Source organism: Chelonia mydas, chromosome 5 (assembly GCF_015237465.2).
Source record: "Chelonia mydas isolate rCheMyd1 chromosome 5, rCheMyd1.pri.v2, whole genome shotgun sequence".
Classification (NCBI taxonomy): domain Eukaryota; kingdom Metazoa; phylum Chordata; order Testudines; family Cheloniidae; genus Chelonia; species Chelonia mydas.
The window spans coordinates 116,969,164-116,990,479 of NC_051245.2; the positions used below are offsets into that span (position 1 = coordinate 116,969,164).

A 21,316-nucleotide genomic window follows, 5' to 3' on the forward strand; every position below is an offset into this window, starting at 1 on the left:
CTTCTCTAATCGGTTGCGGAGAGGCAACACTGAAGCTAGACCATAAATATGGGGATTGACTATCTGTGAAAAAGAAATTCCAGCCACTAAACTTAGTGCATGAATGTAACAGAGAACATCCATTGATAGATTTAAGACCAGAAGGCACCACTAGATCATCTAGTCCGACCTCCTGCGTAACACAGGCCAGAGAACTTCATCCAGTTTACTCCTGTAAAATTTGCAAAAAGTCTGGTTTTCAGATAATCCAATTCTGGCAAAGCTTTTTATAATGTTCACTAATTAAATCCTATACGACTTCCCCTCTCTCCCAAGCGTTTTTATACTTGACCTATTATTCTCTCACAATCTTTAAACAAAGAATTTAAAGCCATATGTGTTATGTCCTTAAGTCTGTCCTACTGAAGGTATCCACTGTACACGAGTTGTCCTATTCAATTGAGGGGTTCTATAAGAGATTTTAATTGATAAATAATTAGGACTTAAAGGCCAAACGTCTAGGAAAGGGCTTTATTTGAAGAGTTATAAAAGTTAAGCTCAGCCTGCTAAGAAGTGTTTAGGTTGGAGGGTAAAATTATTGTAACTAAAAGGACACTTTTATTCCTTAACTTAAGTTTTACCTGCTCTGCAACACATTTTGTGTATACATGGAAAGTTTTGCCATGTTGGTTTACAGGAATTGCCCTAATAGTGTTGACTTTCACAAATAAAAATTAGTGCAAATAACTTTTAATAATTCCAAAGAAATCTTTCTGGGGCTGTTTTTACTCCGCTCCACCCCCCAATTCTGTTTCCCAGTTGTGTGCATACTTAGTTCTAACGGGTTAGTAATACTAAAAGTACAGGTTTATACACAATGAGTAGAGCTGGCTGAAAAATTCTGAATTATTTTGAGGAGGATAAACAATTTTGTCATTAATTTTTTTATTATTATTATTTTATTTTGACCAGTTCTAATAGTGGGCCTTGTTCTCCACTCCATGATTCCCACCCATTCTTACACAGGTGAAATTCCAGTGCAGTCAGTTGAGTTCCACAGGCATAAAACTAGTGTAATAGAGCGGAGAGTCAGACACCGTGAATAAATAGAAGATTTTTTAAAACCATCTTTAAGTTGTGCTACGTAGTGCCGCAACAATAATATAAAAATAAGTGTATGTACCCTGGAGTTCGCCTTTTGGGAATTCCATCCTGTGTAATGATTTGGGAAGGAAATAATTTAGTTAATGAAAGAGTGCCCTTTTTTATGTTTTAAGAAAAGTTTTAAGATACTGGTAGGGTGTAGGGTTGGTTTGTTGAGCCCATATAAGCAGTCAAAAGGCAATCCTGAAAGGAGAATGAATAGATAAAAACCATTCATCTCTAAGTTGGTTCCTGATACAGCTGTAATGTCAGGAAATCAAGAAATAAAGCTTGATGCTGTTAATATTAGTATGGCTTTGAAACTTTCTGAATATTCCCTGCCTCCTTCACCTCACCCCAAACTAAAAAAAAGCCATCTTGGGTGATACTTTGATTTAAGGCACAGACCTGAGCAAGGAGTGATGCTTAAGCTATTTAATCCCAGGTGTTGAGGGACTTGATTAGACTAAAATTGGGGGAGGGAAAATAGTGAAAATAACAGGCCTGTTGCTTTTGTTTGTGGTGTTTTTATTTATTTCTTGGGCAGTGTACTGAGTACTACGAAAGATATGGAGTAGACAAGCCCTTGCACCAAGACATTTACAATCAGAGATCAGCTATTAAAGTAAGCTCATGCATTCCATACTGGAGAGAACAGAAGGAATGGTAGGGGAATGCCTTTACTGAATGTCACCATTGGAAAACTTGAGTGATGAGCTTGCTGAGATGCATGCTAAAAAGGAGGTGCCCTGAAAGAAGAGGAATGGTAACAGTTACCCAAGGCAGTCTAGTCTATTTTTATGTATCAGTAACATACTTAATGGTTCTTTTAATACTGTTTAAAGCTCTCACATTACATATCATGGGCAGCACTGTCTGTATTAAACTTGATTTAATTTTAGAAGGACTGTATGTGTAGCAGGCTGTCAGAATTACTAGGCAGCTTACAGCTACCACAGAAAAAATTCTACCTCCGAAGACTGGATACAGGCAAGATGTAAGCACCTTTGGTTCCCTGTAGTCTGACTGCCAGTTCTAGCATTGTAACAACAATTGTATTGTTATCTTGGATATGAATTTAAATATGTTGTCTGCAGAATTATTCATGTTTCCTTGCTTCAGCATGTGCCTTACTTGCAGAGGCAGGTTTGCAGTCCCTGGAATGCTGCTTTAAGTTCTGATGTCTGTTTTCTCTCTTTTTTTTTTTTTCAGTCCACAGTCATGAGTGAACCCCAGTGCTACTACAATGAAAACATTGCCTTCTTTTATAACCGGAGTGGAAAATACTTAGCCACTGAATGGAACACTGTCAGCAAGCTTGTGATGGGACTGGGTATTACCGTCTGTATCTTCATAATGCTGGCCAACCTCTTGGTTATGGTGGCTATTTATGTCAACCGCCGCTTCCACTTTCCTATTTATTACTTAATGGCCAACTTAGCTGCTGCGGACTTCTTTGCAGGGCTGGCCTACTTTTACTTAATGTTTAACACGGGACCCAACACTAGAAGATTGACTGTAAGCACCTGGCTTCTTCGCCAGGGTCTCATTGACACTAGCCTGACGGCCTCTGTAGCCAATTTGCTGGCCATTGCTATTGAGAGGCACATTACAGTCTTCCGAATGCAGCTGCATACTCGGATGAGCAACCGACGAGTGGTGGTAGTAATTGTTGTCATCTGGACTATGGCCATTGTCATGGGTGCCATACCAAGTGTCGGCTGGAACTGTATCTGTGATATCACTCACTGCTCCAATATGGCACCACTCTATAGTGACTCTTACTTGGTCTTCTGGGCTGTTTTCAACCTGGTCACTTTTTTGGTCATGGTGGTCCTATATGCTCATATCTTTGGGTATGTCCGCCAAAGGACTATGAGAATGTCCAGACATAGTTCTGGGCCCCGCAGAAATCGGGACACCATGATGAGTCTTCTGAAGACCGTAGTCATTGTGCTTGGTGAGTGTCTACGTCAGCAAAAATGTTCCTCTCTGTTTCCCATAGCGTAAGTTAATAAAACATTTCATTAGTGCTAGAGGAGAACTGGAACATGCATGTTCAACCTTCCCATTGGCACAGCATAAATTTGTGGGGGATGGGAAAGGGAGTGATGAGCGAGCGAACACCAAGGGTTCATACCAGTCTTGCAATTACCATATTTATGGCAGTGATATCTGAACCTCAATCATTCTATAATTCAACATCTGTCCTGGTAATATAATTTTTTTAAGGGGAACACTTCAGGGAGCGATGGAAAACAGGACATGGATTATAATGCTGATATGCAAAAGGCAGAAACAGTCCCTTCCCCAGGGGGAGCTTCACTTACATTTCCTGGTCCATTATAAACCTCCCCCATGCAGACATATACCCTCTTTCAAAGAAACTTTATCCCCCGAGAGTCTTCCTGGTGCTAGGCCTGTGTATTTGGCAGAGCTAAGCAGCTGCAGCGCAGAAGTGGCATAGAGGTAGCTGCTACTTGCTGCATGCTTTTCATCCCCCAGGTAAGTCCCCGCTGTGTTTTCCCTCTCTTGTTGCTCAAGAAGTGGCGCACTCTCACAGGTGTCCGTTGCCGTATTTGGAGATAGTCCAGGTAACAAATGCTTGACTTGCTTCTGTGGCACAAAACCGTTCCCTCTGTTCAGTGACTGATGTTGTCAAAAACTATTAAATCTCACCAAGTGAAGTGAAAGTGTGTCTCGCTAGGTTCAGATCTCTATTATATAATGTTCAAATGCATGGACATCTTTGTTATATTATTAGTTACATTAACATGAATTGGTGGAAGTTTATATTTAACTGCCTACTGATTCATCTTGGAGCAAGAGGCAAGCATCTGTGCTTTAGTTTCATCAATACAAGCAGGTAAGTGTTGGTGTGCTGACTTAGCTCACGCTTCGGTAGAGGAGCAAATGTCTGTGTGCCATAGCAAGAAGAAGCTGGAAATTTACCAACAATCCATGTTACTGTATTGTCTCTTTACTTGCATCATTATCATGTTTTGCTTTTCTCTCTAGGGTAGAAAAAATTGTTTTGAGATGGGTAAGATAAAATGGGTAAACTTTTCCCTTGATTCATGGACTGCCCTGCTCCACTCATCCTACCCATCCTACCTCCCTTTCGCCAAATTCAGGCAGGCAGATGAGGTTCAGAAGAAAGCTTCAGCTCTGAGCATATCTTCTGAAAGCAAATCTATATTTTCCCTTTTGGATGAACTGCCACTCTTTCCAATTGTGTCGCAGTAAAGTACTTCCTGTCATGTAGCTGGCTGGTTAAATCCCGTAAACCAGGCAAATAGTAAGCATTTCTATCCGTGCTTTGAAATAGTAAAAAAATACTGAGTAAATCTCATGTGGTAGTTAATGCCAATTATGCTTGGGATTAAGATTGTCTGTGCAGGTAAAAGTCAGGGGAAATCTCTCTCCACTCGTCTCCTTTCTCCTTGCAGTTCAACCAGAAGTTTATGCTGAAGAGTTGAGTATCAGATACAGCCTTTCCTTAATAGTAAGGCTGAGCTGAGAACTTAAACTGAGAGACCTTTTCTCCTGGGGCATTGCTGAAAACAGTAGAAAAAACTCAGAAGGTTAATTAGCATAAATCACACTTATTTAATGTCACTGCTAGTATCTTTAAATAACAACCACCATGGCTCCTTGGTATGTTATTCTGAATAATAATTGTTAGCATATGCAGATTGCTACATAATTTTAACAGGCTCATTGCACTTGACATTACTGATTCCGTAATAGTGCTGACATCCATTCAGTGATGCTCATATTCTCTGTATGCACTAAATCTTAGGCCATGTCTACACTCGCAAGCTTACAGTGGCACAGCTGTACCAATACAGATGTGTCACTGTAAGAGCGCTTGTGTGCCTGCAGTATACTGACAGGAGGGAGCTCTCCCGTTGGCATAATAAAAGCAGGCCCAACAAGCAATGGTAGCTATGTCGGTGACAGATGCTCATCTGAGCGCTTATGCCAGCAAAACTTGTGTTGCTCAGGGGAGTGTTTTTTTCACACCCCTGAGCAACAAAAGTTTTGCTGACATAAGTGCCAGTGTAGACGTGGCTGTAGTCCCATAAAACACTTCTTGAGAAGTCTTATAAAATTGCTTTCCTTAAAAAACAAGAATGAATGCGCAGGTTCCAGCACTTTACTGTGTTTGTTTTACTGTGTGGCCAACTCTTCTATGAAATGTGTATCCTGTGCGTAACAGGCTATTAAGTATAGGGCACTTGAAGTAGCCTTTTAAAAATAGATTAGATGCTTACATGAAATCTACAAGGGCTGTGAATCCTCATGATCCAGGGTATTGGGCTGACTGCTAGCTGGGGTCAGGAAGGAACTCACTGTACCACTCTACTGGGTGTATTTTTGCCATTAGCTATATGTTTGGGGGGCTTCTTCTGGAGTATCGGACATTGATGGCTGTGGGGACCAAGGGACTGAAGTAGGTAGACGACCAGTCTGTTCCAGTAATTTTCCTTATCTGTAGAAGCCAATTAAAAGTCAACATTCAGCAACCGGAGCCACACAGTTATTATAGCTGTCGCCTTTGTGGCTGTGGTTTGCAAATGCTGATTTCATAGTGATGACCACTGTAAGGATTACCAAAAAAAGTAAAAATTAGTATTTGAGGCCAACATATTCAAACTTGGGTCTCTAAAGTTACCATCAAGGCCCCAGTTCAGCAAAGAACTTAAGCATTGGCTTAAATCCCATTGGGTCTTAAGCACATATGTAAGTGCTTTACTGAATGAGGGCCTTGATTAGGTTGCATGGTTTTTATAGCCTTTGACCACCTGTACAGTCACCGGTGCTGAACCCCTCTGAAAATCAGCGCACTTGCCTATGTATGAAACATGGACTTAGCTTTCCCACTTTGGCCTCCAGATGCATTTGAACTCTGGCCTTCAGGTTTAATTTCCTCTAATTCTCAGATGAGTTATTCCTCAGTATTAAGGACAACAGTTTGTTGGCATGGTTTAATGGTGGGACAACAATTTGTTGGCATGGATTAATGGTGATCCATCAGCCAGTGAGTGATGCCTTTCATCCATCACAGCACAATGAATAGAGGTGGAAGTTTCTAGCTGGGCTTTCCAGTGAGACTTTCAAAGCTTAGCTTTCTATATCCACACTATATTATTCACCAGTATGGATCTCAGTAAGAAATCAGACTGTCGGGGGGGAGGGGAGCCAGAGAAGGTGCGGGGGTAACATAATCTTGACTTCTAGAGGCCTGCTTTTAGGTCTGGTTGAAAATGTTCATGGTGAGCAAAATGAGCTTGATTTCAGTTATAGCAGCTTCTAAATGTCTTTCTGTATAGCAAACTGACTGCACAAGTACACTGTAGGGAAACTGTGCTGGGATTGGTTTCCCAGCCATGGGATAAGATATATTTTCAGACCCGTGTGGAAAAGCTCATGGAATGTTTATCTCTATTCTACTTGGCTCTTTCCAAATCAGCTTTCTCTTTCTGCCTCAGTACATTACCCAGAAGAGGAGAAGTTGGGCTTTCTTGGTGGTCTAGCCGTCAATGCAATGTAGTGCATTAAAGTCTGAGGCAAACCTCAGCCCCCCTACAGAGAGAGGGGAAAGGAAGTGCCTTGGTTTTATTCTCAAAAGATCTTCTCCCCTGAAATTCCCTGCAGCTGGCTCAAGAATGCACTTAGTGCGTGCTAGTCCTCTAGAACTGGAAGACCGGGTTTGCTCAGCACAGAGCTGCTTTGGTGCAATGTGGGGAGGGTAAGGTGAGGATCAGAATGAAAAATGAGTGGGGGAAAGGGGCTCTAGAGGAATCCTCAAATATAAATCAACAAACACTGCAAAGAGATGTAATGTTGATCTTATTTTATAGTCCTCTGAATCCATAAATATCCTCCCCATAAGTCAGTCAACAAGGGATTCTTTCAATTGATTTCTAAACTTACATAAACTGGTCTTTCTGAAGTTAGCCCATGAGCGTAGAATTCTTTTCCATCCATCCTTACTGCAGTTTCAAGGGGAGGCGGATAAACAAAAGAACTTCTTGTTTATCAGCCCCAGTAAATGCCTAACAGTGTCTGCCATCCCCACATCTCATTGCCTTGCTCCAAGTGGACAGCCACCCAAGAGGGAAAAGAATCCTCTTCTGATGGCTATGCTGTCAACATGTGTGGGGTGGAATCCAATTGAGTTGCATAAGAGGACTCATTGTTTCCCCAATGACTAAGAGGGCTTGAAGCTCTGGCTGGAGCGGTCGGGAGCCGGCACACTGCGTCATCCCACAGAGCTGCTAGGGTGTTGAATCCTGGGACTGAGTCAAAGCAGAAACTAGATTTTTTTTTTCTTTTTTTGCTTTTCATGCCCGTTTATGTTTTCCCCTTGAGTAAAATATTTTAAACAGAAGGAAGTGATTTCATAGCTGAGGCCTTTCTTTTAACAAGGCCTCTTTGGAAATCTGTAATATAACAAGAACATAAAGCTCTTTCTCCATAACATGCCTTTTTGCTCTGCTTATGCAGAATTGATTCATATAACAAACACAGACGTAAAGCAGGGTCTCGGTTAGGCTGAGACTCAAACCATACCGACAGCATTTCATAATTGCAGTGTTATATTAAAGTAGAAAAGGGAATTTGCAGAAAGAACCGAACTGATACAATAAGCTTAAAACATGTAGCTTTTCCCTTTTGTTGCTTATCTTCGAACGCTCTTTGAGGATGAAGTTAAACCAGTTTTCCTATTGGGTTTTTAGTTAAGTTGTTATCTGAATCTTCTTCACTAGCCAGATGCAGGGCTGGAAACATTCACTGCTATATGAGGAAGACGGGTATTAAAGCTCTGAACCAGGACTCCAGAGATCTAAGTTCAAATCCGAGCATCATCTTAGACTACAGTACTTGTGTGACCTTGGAAAAAGTACTTACCGCCAGATTTTTTTTAATGCTATTTAGGTGTCTAGGTACACAGATAGGTTGTGAGTGGAATTCCTAAAAGCACTTGGGGTATATCTGCATATTTAGATGGCTAAAGACATTTAAAAATCTGGCCCTTAAATCTCTGTTTCTCAGTTTCCTATCTGTAACATGGGGGTACACACAGGTTAAGCAAAAAAGTGTCTTATCTATTTCAAATGTTAGCTGTTCATGGCAGGGACTGTCTGTCTCTCATAGCCTCTATAGCAGAGATTCTCAAACTTCATCTCAACGCGACTCCCTTCTGACAACAAAAATCACTGCACGACCCCAGGAGGTGGGACCAAAGCCTGAGCCTGCCCAAGCCCCGCTGTCCTGGTCGGGGAGGAAGAAATGAAGCCTGAGCCTTGCCACCCTGGGGCAGGGGGTGTGAAGTTGAAGCCCAAGGGCTTCAGCCCCAGGCAGGGGTCCTGGAATGTGAGCCCCATTGCCCAGGGCTGAAGCCTGATACCCGGTGCCCAGGGCCAAAGCCCTTGGACTTCGATCCCGGGTGGTGGGGCTTGGGATTTGGCTTTGGGCACAGGCAGGGGGGCTTGGGCCCTGGGCCCCAGCAAATCTAATGCCAGCCTTGGCAACCCCATTAAAACGGGGTCACTACCCGCTTTGGGGTCCCAACCCACAGTTTGAGAACCGCTGCTCTATGGTAATACAAATGAACAAATAGTGAGGGTCATTCATGGCGCACATTATAGTGTGCAGCCTCGTTAGAGGCTATCCATACTGCACTGTGGTATTGGTACTGTGCTTCCATAGGAGGGAGTCAGTGGGGCTACTCAAAAGAGCAAACACTACAGCCAGTAGTCAGAGTTTGCAGAACTGGGCTCTTGTGTCTGTCATTGAAATTATAGTAACAACTCTTCCCAATTAAATAATAGAAATGTGACAAAGTTGCATATAACAGAGCCACAGGTTTATTCCTTCCTTTTTTAGCCTCCCTCCCTGCACATTGTCAATATTATTTTACCAGAATTAGTTATGTATATTGACTTTAACTCCGTAGCTGCCTTCTGTGACCTAGGTGGAGCAAGCAATGAATTCCCGATTGCTTGCACCTAGACTTCCTTGGGAACTGGAAAACCCGCACAATTTGTTTTCCCTGAAATGTAAGGGCACTGGCAGTGTGTGAGAGTCATCAGTTTAGTTTAACCTGCAAGACTTGGAAATAGAGGTGGACGCAGGATTATAATGAATTTTAGTTGTTAACCATTTTGCCATAAAAGAGTGTCACTTTCTTTAAAGGCCACCCCCACCATTGCCATGGAGAGAGAAATGTGATGGAAACATCTGAAAGTTCAGGGTAAACTTCTGGAAGGGTAGAACTGCTTGTTGACGGGAGTGTTTTTCCTGCCACAGTTATGATTTGCACAAGAGACTTTAATTCTTTTTACTGACTCTGAAACTCTTTCACAAGCAGGGTACCAAACTGAAATGAAATGTGGCAGACAATAACTAAGGTAATATAGTGAGCTCTTATGAACTGAATTAATCCTCCAGGCTGGGGGTAATTTTCATTTTGCTTGGTTAAAGGAATGTAGCAGGAAGTCACCTACTTCTCGACATATGCAGTTGGTTACAGCAAACTCCACTGTGTTATCAGTAACTTGTCCCTAACCAGGTGATTGATTGATTTTGACATGCAGTTGTTACATGGTAGGATGAAAACCAGCCAATACTGTGGAGACTGACTTGTTTAAAAGATGTTTTCAATATGTATGTTTTCTGTCTGTTGTAACTGACATACAGTGCACCTCACAAGTGTGTCCGCCCATCTTTGTCATACATTAGTGAGGTTTGTTGATTAAATATAAAGCAACCCCCATATCATTTAGCAGTTTTAATGAGCTAATTCCCCATACTGGCATATAGACACAGCTCTTATGATGGTGAATGCTTACATTTCATGAATGTATATTACTTCCTCAAATCTTAAGGCCGCTGACCTAACTTTTTATTAGCTGGATTTCATCAGCTCTCAGGTGAGTGGACTCAGGGACTGAGGTGAAGGCAAGATTGTCTAGGCAGAGCTTGGATGTGGCTTTACTTAAACTCTGGCAGACCTTCCCTGCCAATAGACCATTATTTCTATGGTCGAAAGCAAACACTACTTTGTAGCGGTGCGACACGTCAGTATCAGGATCTTTTAGTAGAGCAGGGATTTAACTTGGCATCTGTGGTTAATTGTGGCACCCTGTTGACTGGAAACTCATGGTTTCATCTGTTCATCCTGGTCCTGTAGAGTTTGTCAACACACAGTGCACTGAAGCCTTAATATCATTTTCCCTGAGATCATTCTTCTGACTGAGGTGGCGCGTGACCAGGATTCATCATTGAATATGGTCCACTGGTTGGATCATTAGCTTCCCCGGCCTAAGCCAGGTGCTGCTGGAGGGTGCGACCTGGGTCCTGATCTGTGTCCCCCAGGAGAACATTGAAAATGCGTATCTCTTCTTAACTTTAAAGCACTGTTCTATTTAGCAGGCATGGCCTGATTTGGAGGGTTGTTAGGGGTTTTCTTTTAATGTTGACAGAGAAGGCAGTTGTGGTGTTGGTGGGGGGCTCTGCTTCCCACAACCACTCTGCAAAGGGCACCTTTAAGAACCGGGGTGCTCCTGGAATTGGGAAGCACAGTAGAATCTCTTCAATGTGAGGGGCTTGTTCATCCTTCGCCAACCCTGCACGGTAATGCTGTTTGTGTGTTGATTCAGGCCTAAAGGGAAAACAAGTTCTGTAAACTCAGGAATTGGCATCAGGAATCGGAGTCTGGCCATCAATGACTTTCTGTTCTAAAACAGGAGAAGCAGTATTTGGTCTCCTGGTGTTTTTAGATAGGTATATTTTAAAAGCGCATAGACTGTGAATTTAGCCCACGGTCAAGTAAACTGGGAAGTTGCAGCTGATGATCTATAGACGAAATTGATCATATCTAATGTATTTCATAGGATTAAATTCTCTTACTACACCGTACGTATTTATACATGAAGAAACAATGAGTTTGTAACATACTGTAAAATCATTAGTTATAAATGATGGATATGGTACATGTCTGATAACTATTATATTATACCATCAAAGATACGATTTGAATGAAAAAGTGAAATTAAATTTGATACCTTAAGGATTTCTGCATTTTAAATATGTTTGAGAGGTCTGATTTTTGTTTTTACTTTGTGTTTTTGTGTTCGATGTCATTTTCGTTGGGGTTTTTTGATGATTTCACGTAAGGACTTTCAGAGCAATTGTGACTTAATACTAACACACGTCCAAAGCTCTGATTGGAGGAAATAGCTGCTATAGTTCTTTTTTTTTTTTTTTTTTATTAAAGATGATCTATACTGCTAGTTTTATAATGCAGCCCTTTTTTGCATGTCCCCTGCGTAAAATGTTGGGTATTGTTAGATAAAAGGTTGAGTACAATCAGTTTGTGAGGATGATAGACGAGGAAAATCCAGCTACGCTATACCTTTGCCATGTAGTTTGCCATACATGTCTTGAATTTTTGTCATTACTGTCATCATGGAAAGAGTAGGCAGATAATTTACCAGCCCAGGCATAAAATCTTTCCTGATTTTTTTTCCTGTTTAATCTATCTTGACTATTGTACTAACTGGTTTAGACCCAGTTATAATACATAGGAAATTTAAAAAATGTGTTATGCAATTGATAAGTCAGTTCTTGCATCAGCAAACTATAGGTCCAGATTCTCATCTGTAAATCTAGATAGCTGCATTCAAGTCAGTGAAGTTATTCAGACTTGCATGACCTGAGGATCTGGCCCAAAATCTGTAAATCCTTACCAGAAAAATAACCTTAGTTTTGAAAGTCATTTAGTGATTTGGTTTTGGTTTGAGAAAAAACACTGTTTTTGCATGCACTCTTTTCATAAAGAATCTCTCTGAATTTGACTCAATTGGCACTCCTAATGGAATTTATTTTCTTGCAACTCATTATCGTTTATCTCTTATTCGCCATGAAATCAGCTTTATCATAACTAATTTAATACTAGTTTGGTTGTCAAGGATGATACTTTAATAAAAATGAATTCTACTGGTCTTCTTGATCCTCAAAATAATGGAGATTGACATATTGGACACTGTTGGCATATGTCTGACTCGAGGCTTCTCAACAGTTTTGTTTTCCAAAAACAAACCAATGCTCGCGCACATAGCTGAAGCGACTGTAATTTGAACTTCGAGTTTAGAAAATGCTGTGGTAAGTCCCTTCTGTGAACTCTACTTCTGGTTTGATGTTCGGACAGTTTAAAACTAAAGATATTTCTTTCTTTCCCTACTGCCCCTCCCAGTGAAATCTACTACATCCACAAGTAATACTGATGCATCTTCAGTAAACAGCTTTTCTCTAAAATATTTTAAATTTCCTTGTTGAATTCATGGCTTCGCCCTGGGAGAAACCATCTGGAAGTTTGGCTCCTTTGACTTAATAGGACAGATTTATTTTCCTTTTGGGTTCCTTTGAGACTATGGTTTGAAAAACTTCTGTGGAGGCCTAAAGGAGGCATGTGGTCTTATGTTTGGGGGGAGGGAGGAATCCCTGTGGGAGGGCCAATACCTTACAGTGGGAGGAAATGATGCCTCATTTATAAAAGACCTTTTCCTAAATTCAGTTCAGATTAACACCTTTTGTAGGGAGGCACATATTGGAGGGGAAATGGAAACTCTGACGCATTCAGCAATGTGTGGGATAAAGATGAATCTTGAGTAATCCTTCTTGTTCTGTACTCTTTCTCCAAGTTCAGTTCTTGGTAAAGAGTCTTGGAATAGTGACTTGTAGAGACTCTCAGTTTAAAAGCACTTTTTAGGATCAATGGGTTTCTTTAAATAGCAAAATTGAGGCTTTGGCCCTATTCTGGTGCGCATAATTAACATGCTGTCAAGGTTCCTTCCCCACTCTGAACTCTAGGGTACAGATGTGGGGACCTGCATGAAAACCTCCTAAGCTTATTTTTACCAGCTTAGGTTAAAACTTCCCCAAGGTACAAACTATTTTACCTTTTGCCCTTGGACTTTATTGCTGCCACCACCAAGCGTCTAACAGATATATAACCGGGAAAGAGCCCGCTTGGAAACGTCTTTCCCCTCAAAATCCTCCCCAAACCCTACACCCCCTTTCCTGGGGAAGGCTTGATAAAAATCCTCACCAGTTTGCATAGGTGAACACAGACCCAAACCCTTGGATCTTAAGAAGAATGAAAAAAGCAATCAGGTTCTTAAAAGAAGAATTTTAATTACAGAAAAAGTAAAAGAATCACCTCTGTAAAATCAGGATGGTAAATACCTTACAGGGTAATTAGATTCAAAACATAGAGAATCCCTCTAGGCAAAACCTTAAGTTACAAAAAGACACAAAAACAGGAATATACATTCCATTCGGCGCAGCTTATTTTCTCAGCCATTTAAACAAACAGAATCTAACGCATATCTAGCTAGATTACTTACTAAGTTCTAAGACTCCATTCCTTTCTGTTCCCAGCAAATGCATCACACACACAGACAGAGAGAGACTTTGTTTCTCCCCCCCTCCAGCTTTAACATATCTTGTCTCCCCATTGGTCATTTAGGTCAGGTGCCAGCGAGGTTATCCTAGCTTCTTAACCCTTTACAGGTGAAAGGGTTTTTCCTCTGGCCAGGAGGGATTTTAAAGGTGTTTACCCTTCCCTTTATATTTATGACACATGCATTAACAAAAGTATTGGACATATCCTTGCACCTGGAATATAGAAAATAATGTTTTCTGCTGGGCAAAGTTGAAATAACGAACAGTTGGCTGAGTAGTGAAATGTAGCTGCTGAAAGCCCCACCTAAAGGAAATGAAATAGTTCTGAGAAAACTACTCTCCTTCAGCGGCATTACAGTCAAGGATGTACTTAGAGAGACAAGGCGGGTGAGGTAATATCTTTTATTGAACCAACTTCTGTTGTGAGAGAGAGACGCTTTTGAGCTTACACAGAGCTGCTCTTGTAAGCTCGAAAACTTGTCTCTCTCCCCAACGGAAGTTGGTTCAAGAAAAGATCCTCACCCTCTTTGTCTCTTTAATATCCTAGGACCATCAGGTCTATGACAATACTGCATACAAAGATGTACTTGTCAGTCTTGACACCTCCACAATACTAGAGGTTGAGACCTTTTTGTGAGACAATCTCTCTACCCCAAAGATCTTAGTGAGCAATGGGAAGATCTGTGATTCTGTGAAGGGGTGGCCAAGTATGTAACTTCATAACTAGAAATTCAGTGGGTATAAGAAGATCTACATGTGATTATTTCAGAACGCAAGTAAAATTCTTTGATTTAGACCTCAGGCCTTAGAATGACCCACGCTCAACGTTCCAGTGCAATAGGATGTGTTAAAACAGAAGGGGGACATTCACACTATAGGAAAGATGCCCATACCACTTGTGTAATATGGTTTCATCCAAACTACTGTATTTTTGGAAAACTTGTTCCCATGTGGCCGTGTGGTTTGAAAGCAAAGGGTTTGGGAGCTTGGAGGATCTTGGTTTCTTGTCCAGGCCAAATCTGACTCATACTGTAACTTGCACAAATCATTTGACCTTCATGTACCTCAGAGAACTTAACTAGAAAACAGAACTAAAACCACAGGACCTTACTGAAAACTAGAACACTGGGGAAAAAATTAGATAAAAATGTCAGCTATTAACTTTTGTCAAATTGTGTAATTCTTGTGCTAAACGAGTCATGAAAATTGGCTTGTTCTAAATGTATTGCCCAAAGTGTCACAAACGGAGAGAGAAATATTTTTATTCTAGTAGTGTACTTCTGAGAGTTTCACTTTTATTAATAAAACATTACAGTAAACAATACTTGCAGCTGTTCCAGGTGTAATTTATGTAGGATCTTCCAGCAAAGCAAGAAAATACTTTAATATGTAGATGCACCCAAAAATAACTTTTCCTTTCATTATAGCCTTAGTACAGTGATGGCTATTAAAGTTAAGATTTGCCAGCAGAAGTACACAGAATAGTATCAGATACCAGTTTTGTATTTCCCTACATATAGAATAGGAAATTGTCAGTAAATGTTAGCTTTCGAATACAGGCCATTGTACGTACAGTATTAAACTTAAAATTAGGAATGTATTGGAGAGACTTATTTGATGTTGATGTCTGTGGCTGGTTTTTTTTCTGCTCTCACAAGAGGAGATAGAATATGGATTTAAATGCACCCATGTTTGAAAATGTTGGCTTTAGCATCTGTGTTTGGAATTTTTGGAACCACTGTATTGTTTCTATGATAGTGAACTCTATAACTTAAGTCTGCAAACGTGACTTAAGCAGAAACTGATAACAATCAGTGAATGTCTGATTTTTCAACCTCGCTACGGAAATAAATTTCTATCAACATATTTGCAAATTTGATGTGCTTAAAAATAACATAGAACAAAAAGTCCAAGGAAACCTCGCTACGCATGTCCTTATCCTGCAAATCTTCTTGCCAATAGTCCTTACTTATGCAAGTAATCCCTTTTTAAGGCCCTTTCAAGACATTCACGCTATTTGTACAGGTAAAAGTTTGCTAAAGGAAACACTAAGGAGTGTATGCCTAAAACTATACAGTAGCTGATGGAGAAAGCAGGTTGTTAATGCAAAGATTGACGTGTTGGCACTCCCTTATGGTAACAGGAACACTTCCATGGTTTTTATCCACAAATCACTATGAACACACAGTAATCTCTCAGTGATGCCTTTATGTCTTAGCTGACAGCCTATGTTTGATTTAACAGCTTTTCTTTCACTGAAAAATTATGAACCATGTATATATATGTGTGTGGTTACAGTCAGTCAGACCAGGAGTCTGCTGCTACTCTAGAAAGTGCAATCCACCATAGACTGGAGAAAATTGCAAAGAAAACATAGTAAGCAGTGATGGCATTCACGCAGACCTCTCTGCTGGACTGATCTCTTTCCTAAATAAATAAGCACACCTACAGTCCTCCAAATAAAGCTTCAGAGTCATTGTAAAACTAATTCCAATTGATGGCATTTGTTTGGGATGTGGCAGGTCATCAGTCTGAGGTACATTTTCTTTGCAGTCCAGCAGAGCAGTGTTAGGAAACATTCACAGTTCTGTGCAGTCATGTTTCTTATAGGCATATCAAATGGGTTTTCTGATAGATCAGCTTTCCTGCTTCAAATCCCTCCTTAAAAATACCTCTGCGATGATGTCATTAAAATACTGCTTATCCTACTGTTTATAATGGTGGGTCTCATTGTTCCCCTGTGCTCTGCCTACCTGTTTGTATCCATCTGTTATCCTCTTGTCTTATACTTGGCTTGAAAGCAATTAATGGCAGGGACCATATTTTTGTTACATGTTTTGCCTAGAACTTTGGGGCCCTGATCCCCAGTTAAGGCACCTCAGCACTACTGAATTGCAAATAATTAGTAACAATATGAGGCTGAACCTACAACCCTTCTATTCATCTAAATAGTCTTCGTTCATGTGAGTTGACCGCCAGCTGTCAGTCAGGACAACTTGCAGGATTACCTACATGCATAAAGTTTGCCAAACCCACCTTACATCCCCATGTGTCTCCCACAAAATACATGACATGTTAGTTTACATATTGGCCTATTGAAATAACTAGTAGACCATTGGCTGTTACATATAGCCACTAGATATCTTATCATTTTTGAGAATGGTGTATTCTCTCTGAAATCTAACTTGTTTAAGGGGAGGGACAGCTCAGTGGTTTGAGCATTGGCCTGCTAAACCCAGGGTTGTGAGTTCAATCCTTGAGGGGGCCATTTAGGGATCTGGGGCAAAAATTGGGGATTGGTCCTGCTTTGAGCAGGGGGTTGGACTAGGTGACCTCCTGCGCTCCCTTCCAACCCTGAGATTCTATGATTCTAGTAATGTCCTACTGCTGCTATGAAGTTTAAAAACTACCTCAAACAATGCAAATTCTAGCATTGCAACCATTACAACAAAATCAGGGTTCCAGTGTTGCTGTGTCTCAATTTTATTGCGAGTCATGTGAGATCTGGTGGTTTTCTTCAAGGGTCAGCTCTTGGAGTCATGAATACATCAAAATCTCACCTTTCGTTAAAAAAAAAAAAGGAAGTTTTTATCCCTCATAGTTGCAGAAACTTGAAAGTATGAACCGTAAGGATTCAAAAACCAGAAGGCAAATGAAAAGAATCCCAAATCTATTATTTTTTAAAATCTCATTATTTTAAAGACAATTGTATGATTTTTGAGGCCTGAACCATGATTTTGGAATGTTTAGGGTTGGCAATATTGAGTCTGTGGAAGTTAATGAAGGCATATTTAGTTGCAATTAATTTAAAAAAATCAATTCCAGGAAATTGAACGTGACTGTGAAAAGGAGAAATTTAAGTACCATGGTGATAGGTGCCTTAGAAATACTCTCACAGAGCAACAGCTACGTTCTGCAACTAGGACAGGTAAAATATAAACTTGCTACATAAATTGGCATGTGCCATTTGTATCCAGAGGGCAGTTTGCTGCTGCAGACTACTGTACTATCAGGGAAACAGCTGAGCATTGGAGTAGGTTGAAATAATTTCTGGGAACCAGAATGGAGGAGAGGATCTATTCTTTGTAAATTACTATTGTTTTTAAATGAAATCAGTATTTTTAGTGTAATATCATAAGATGTAATAATAAGCCTGACTGAAAATGGGTCTCTAAAGGTGTATCTGTACAGCAAAGAAAAACCCCACGTTTGGAGCCCGGGCTCTGGGATCCTCCCAGCTTCCAGCCCGAGCCTAGAAGTCAGGAATGAGACAGCCCCGCAGTCCAAGCCCCGCAAGCCCAAGTTAGCTGGCGTGGGCCAGCCGTGGGTGTCTAGTTGCTGTGTAGACATACCCTAAGAATTGAGTTCGGGGGGGGGGGGGGGTGTAAAGGAACAGCTTTCACTGTTTCATTATAGGCTTTGCATTTGAGTAAAAACCTACAACCCTGTTTTATTATATAAAGATACTGTCTTGTATGCAGTGTGTGTATTAATGTGATTAACAACACAGGAATAATTGCAAAGATACATTAAAGTTTGTGAGGTAATTTCCTCCTTTCTTTTGAAAGAGATCTTTTAAAGAAAAGAAATCACAGCCTTCAGAAGTAGTAAAGGCTGCTGGCCTGCAGCTTTTTATCTCGTGGCGCAAAAATAGCTTTTCCCCCCTCTCTTCTCTGATCTGGTAGTTTCCTTTTTCTGTTACTCACTCTTTTGCTTGTGCGTTTAAGATTTTGATGTGGTCTCAGCACCCACTCTGCTCTTCTATACAGGTTTGTTATTTTTTCTTCATTTGATGTTTTTTTCTGGAACTCATGCATTTTACTCTTTCTTTAGCTATCTAATGAATAAAGATTAGTTCTCTTATCAGACCTTTAAAATGAATGTGCTATATAAGTCTATTGCATGTCCGCATAAGAAGCTACTACTTTGCACAGCTAAATTAGGTAACTTGAAAAAATTCTATATCTAAAAGAAACATTCAGCCAAATAGCAAATTGCTATCTTGGTCTAGGTATGAACCTGAATTAGTTGAATGCATTTTCACTTTGTAGCCAAGCAAAGCAACGTCAGGAATACTGACATTGTGCACATATTTTTTTCACTAATATTTGTCCTGGAATACTGGGACCTAATTCAGTAACAAAAAGTGAAGAAAATTCTATGGAACAGTCATCTTAAATGATGTGCAGCTGTGCTAACATTCCAAGAAACAGATTTATATGTAGAGTCAGGATCACTGCTCATTGCCAGTCTTGTAAGTAACACACAGGTCAAAATATGTACGTTTTAATAGGGATATAACTGTACATATTTCTGGAAACTATAATATTTTAGGAATGATAGCTACATATTTACAACAAAAAGCCGGTGATTTATAAATCACGTGAACCTAAAAATGAGAAACGGAAATTGTGTTTTGAAACATTTTATCTCTTCCACTGACATGCAATGTGAAAAATGAAAGGACTGGCTCATTACTAAAGTACAAAGTAAGTTGTGTTGTCCCCATTGATATACAAGGAGTGCTGAAGAGTCTGCTTTTGGGTTTTTTTTAAAAAAAAAGTTGAAAATGTACTGACATGCATACCTGCATTTGGGCAAGTGTTTAGGTGATGAGGCAGTTGACCATAGAAGTATGATAAACATATGGTGAAATGTTTCTTTCCTTTCACTGTACAATGAGAACATTTCAATATTAATGGTATCTTCTTCACCTTATTGCTCTAATTTAACTGGTGAAAGGGTTATAAAGAAGGAGCTTAATTCTAGCCTCTGCAGAGAGGATGGTGAGGGAGAACAGGGCACAGGCTAAAAGTGTAGGCCTATCCAATTTAGAAAGTTGTACCACTTTATAAACCCCCATACAATGGCAAAACCTCCCTAATGTGGACATAGTTACACCAGTCTAAGCACTTCTATACCGATATATCTTATTGCTGCAAGGGAAGGGGAATAAGCTATACCAGTATATAGGGCACCTTTACTCTAGTATAATTGTGTCCATGCTATGACTTTTCCCAGTATTAGGTAAAAATCACACCCTAACTAACATAATTTTACCGGTAAAAATGGCAGGTGAAGGCCAGACCTAGGATTCTGTTGGGCTGCTAAGACATGGGTCTTAGCAAGTATTTATTTTGAGTCTGGGATTTGTTTTTGGTTTTTATCTTTTGTGGTGGGATGTGTGTGTGTGTGTGTGTGTTACTGTTTTGTTCTATTGTTAAGCTGACGTGTGTGTTTTGTTTTGTTGGACAGGCAGGAGGGTTGGGACATGTAGAAAGAAATGCAAATTTTGTTCCAAGCCTTTTATTTCTGGTTTGGTAACTCGTCCTCTCAGCTGAGGGTTTCTCTGGTATGGCAGAGGCAATGCCATGATCACAAGCATTTTATTCAGTAGAGAGATTCCAAAATGGAGGGATAGTATGCATGGACCTATTTTAGTCTAATCCACTCCAGTTCCTGTCTGCACCTGCCCCCTTTGAAGCTCTCCACCCACTGGGTGTGCAATGCAGGGTATTGGTTTAAAATGGAAACAATACTTTGAAGGGGTTGCCAAAAATCCTAATTTACATGGCAAGAGGTGCATTCCACACTTCCCCAAGTAAAGTATGTAAGAATTGCCTGGAAATGGGCCAGGTTATGTTTTTATGACTTGGGCCTTTGCCCTTTCATACTGAGGAGGGCCAGTGTATCACTGATTCTTGGTGGGTCTCTTCTGAAGTAGCAACAATGCAGGGAGAGATGTTTTAATTCAGAGATTACAGGGTAAAATTTCCACTTATTATTTTCCTATGACAGAGCCCCAGACAATCCCAACCCAGCTTCCACATTCCAAGTGCATATTTTATTCACATGCAGTTGCTCCCAAAAGAAGACACTGTACATTTGTTGGAGATTTTCATTGCTGTGTGAAATACGCTTTGAGTTTTCCAAAGTTTACAACTTTGAAAATTGGAGGGAGAGGGAGGCAAACTTTATACAGATGAGTTGAGCCCAGGTTGGGGTAGGAACAGTTTAGAAGTGCTTTAAATTACACCCCCTACACCAGTCCCATTGCACAAAACTGGCAGATTCAGAGCCAAGAATTTAGCCCTAGAGAGTCTAGTTTGGCAAGTCCTACATCCAGCAAAGTACGATCTCCTTATCCAGAATGGGAGACTTGAAGCCCAGGGATGAAGGGCCAAATATTTAGCCTGCTCGTGATTAGGCTTCCATGCTGCACCTGCAGCTTAGCTCATGTGGGTGTCTATTTAGTGGGTTGAAGCATTACTTTGCAATGTTGGTGATTTTGATATCTGAGTAAATAATTGCAGCCATAAAATAAAACGCTTGTTTGTTCAGGGATTGTTTTTTACCATGTGCTGTACAACATCTAGCACGACAGGGCCTCAGCCTCCATATGGCCACTGTGCAGATAACACATGAAACTTCCATCTGACCTAACTTGCAGGTGCATGCTATTGTGAGGGCAAAATTATGCCTGCAAAGAGTTCCACCTGCATGTTATGAGCATAGAAAATGGCTTTCAAAATCTGATTTCAAGTGACTTGCCCCAAGTCACACAGGCAGTTCACAACAGAGCTAGGAATAGAACCAGGGTCACCTATCTCCCCATTACATCTCAACAGGCAAGCTGGGGGCGGGAGGGGGGAGAGAAACAGTGGTTAATACCCCAAACACATCGAAATCTGCCATGTAGTCAAGACCATAAAGGAAG

At 40.6% G+C, this 21,316-nt stretch overlaps 1 protein-coding gene across 8 annotated transcripts in view; it reads left to right on the forward strand.

Moving 5' to 3' along the window:
• Positions 1-21,316, forward strand: part of LPAR1 (lysophosphatidic acid receptor 1) — a 100,779-nt gene that overhangs the window by 48,884 nt on the left and 30,579 nt on the right. For 7 of the 8 annotated variants that reach the window (XM_037902111.2, XM_007065191.4, XM_043546982.1 and 4 more), the window contains one exon: positions 2,335-3,082. In XM_037902111.2, coding sequence (XP_037758039.1) covers positions 2,335-3,082 — 748 coding nt within the window. Of the gene's footprint in view, positions 1-2,024; positions 2,120-2,334; positions 3,083-21,316 lie in introns of those variants that run through there. The other variant, XM_043546983.1, reaches the window with a different exon arrangement.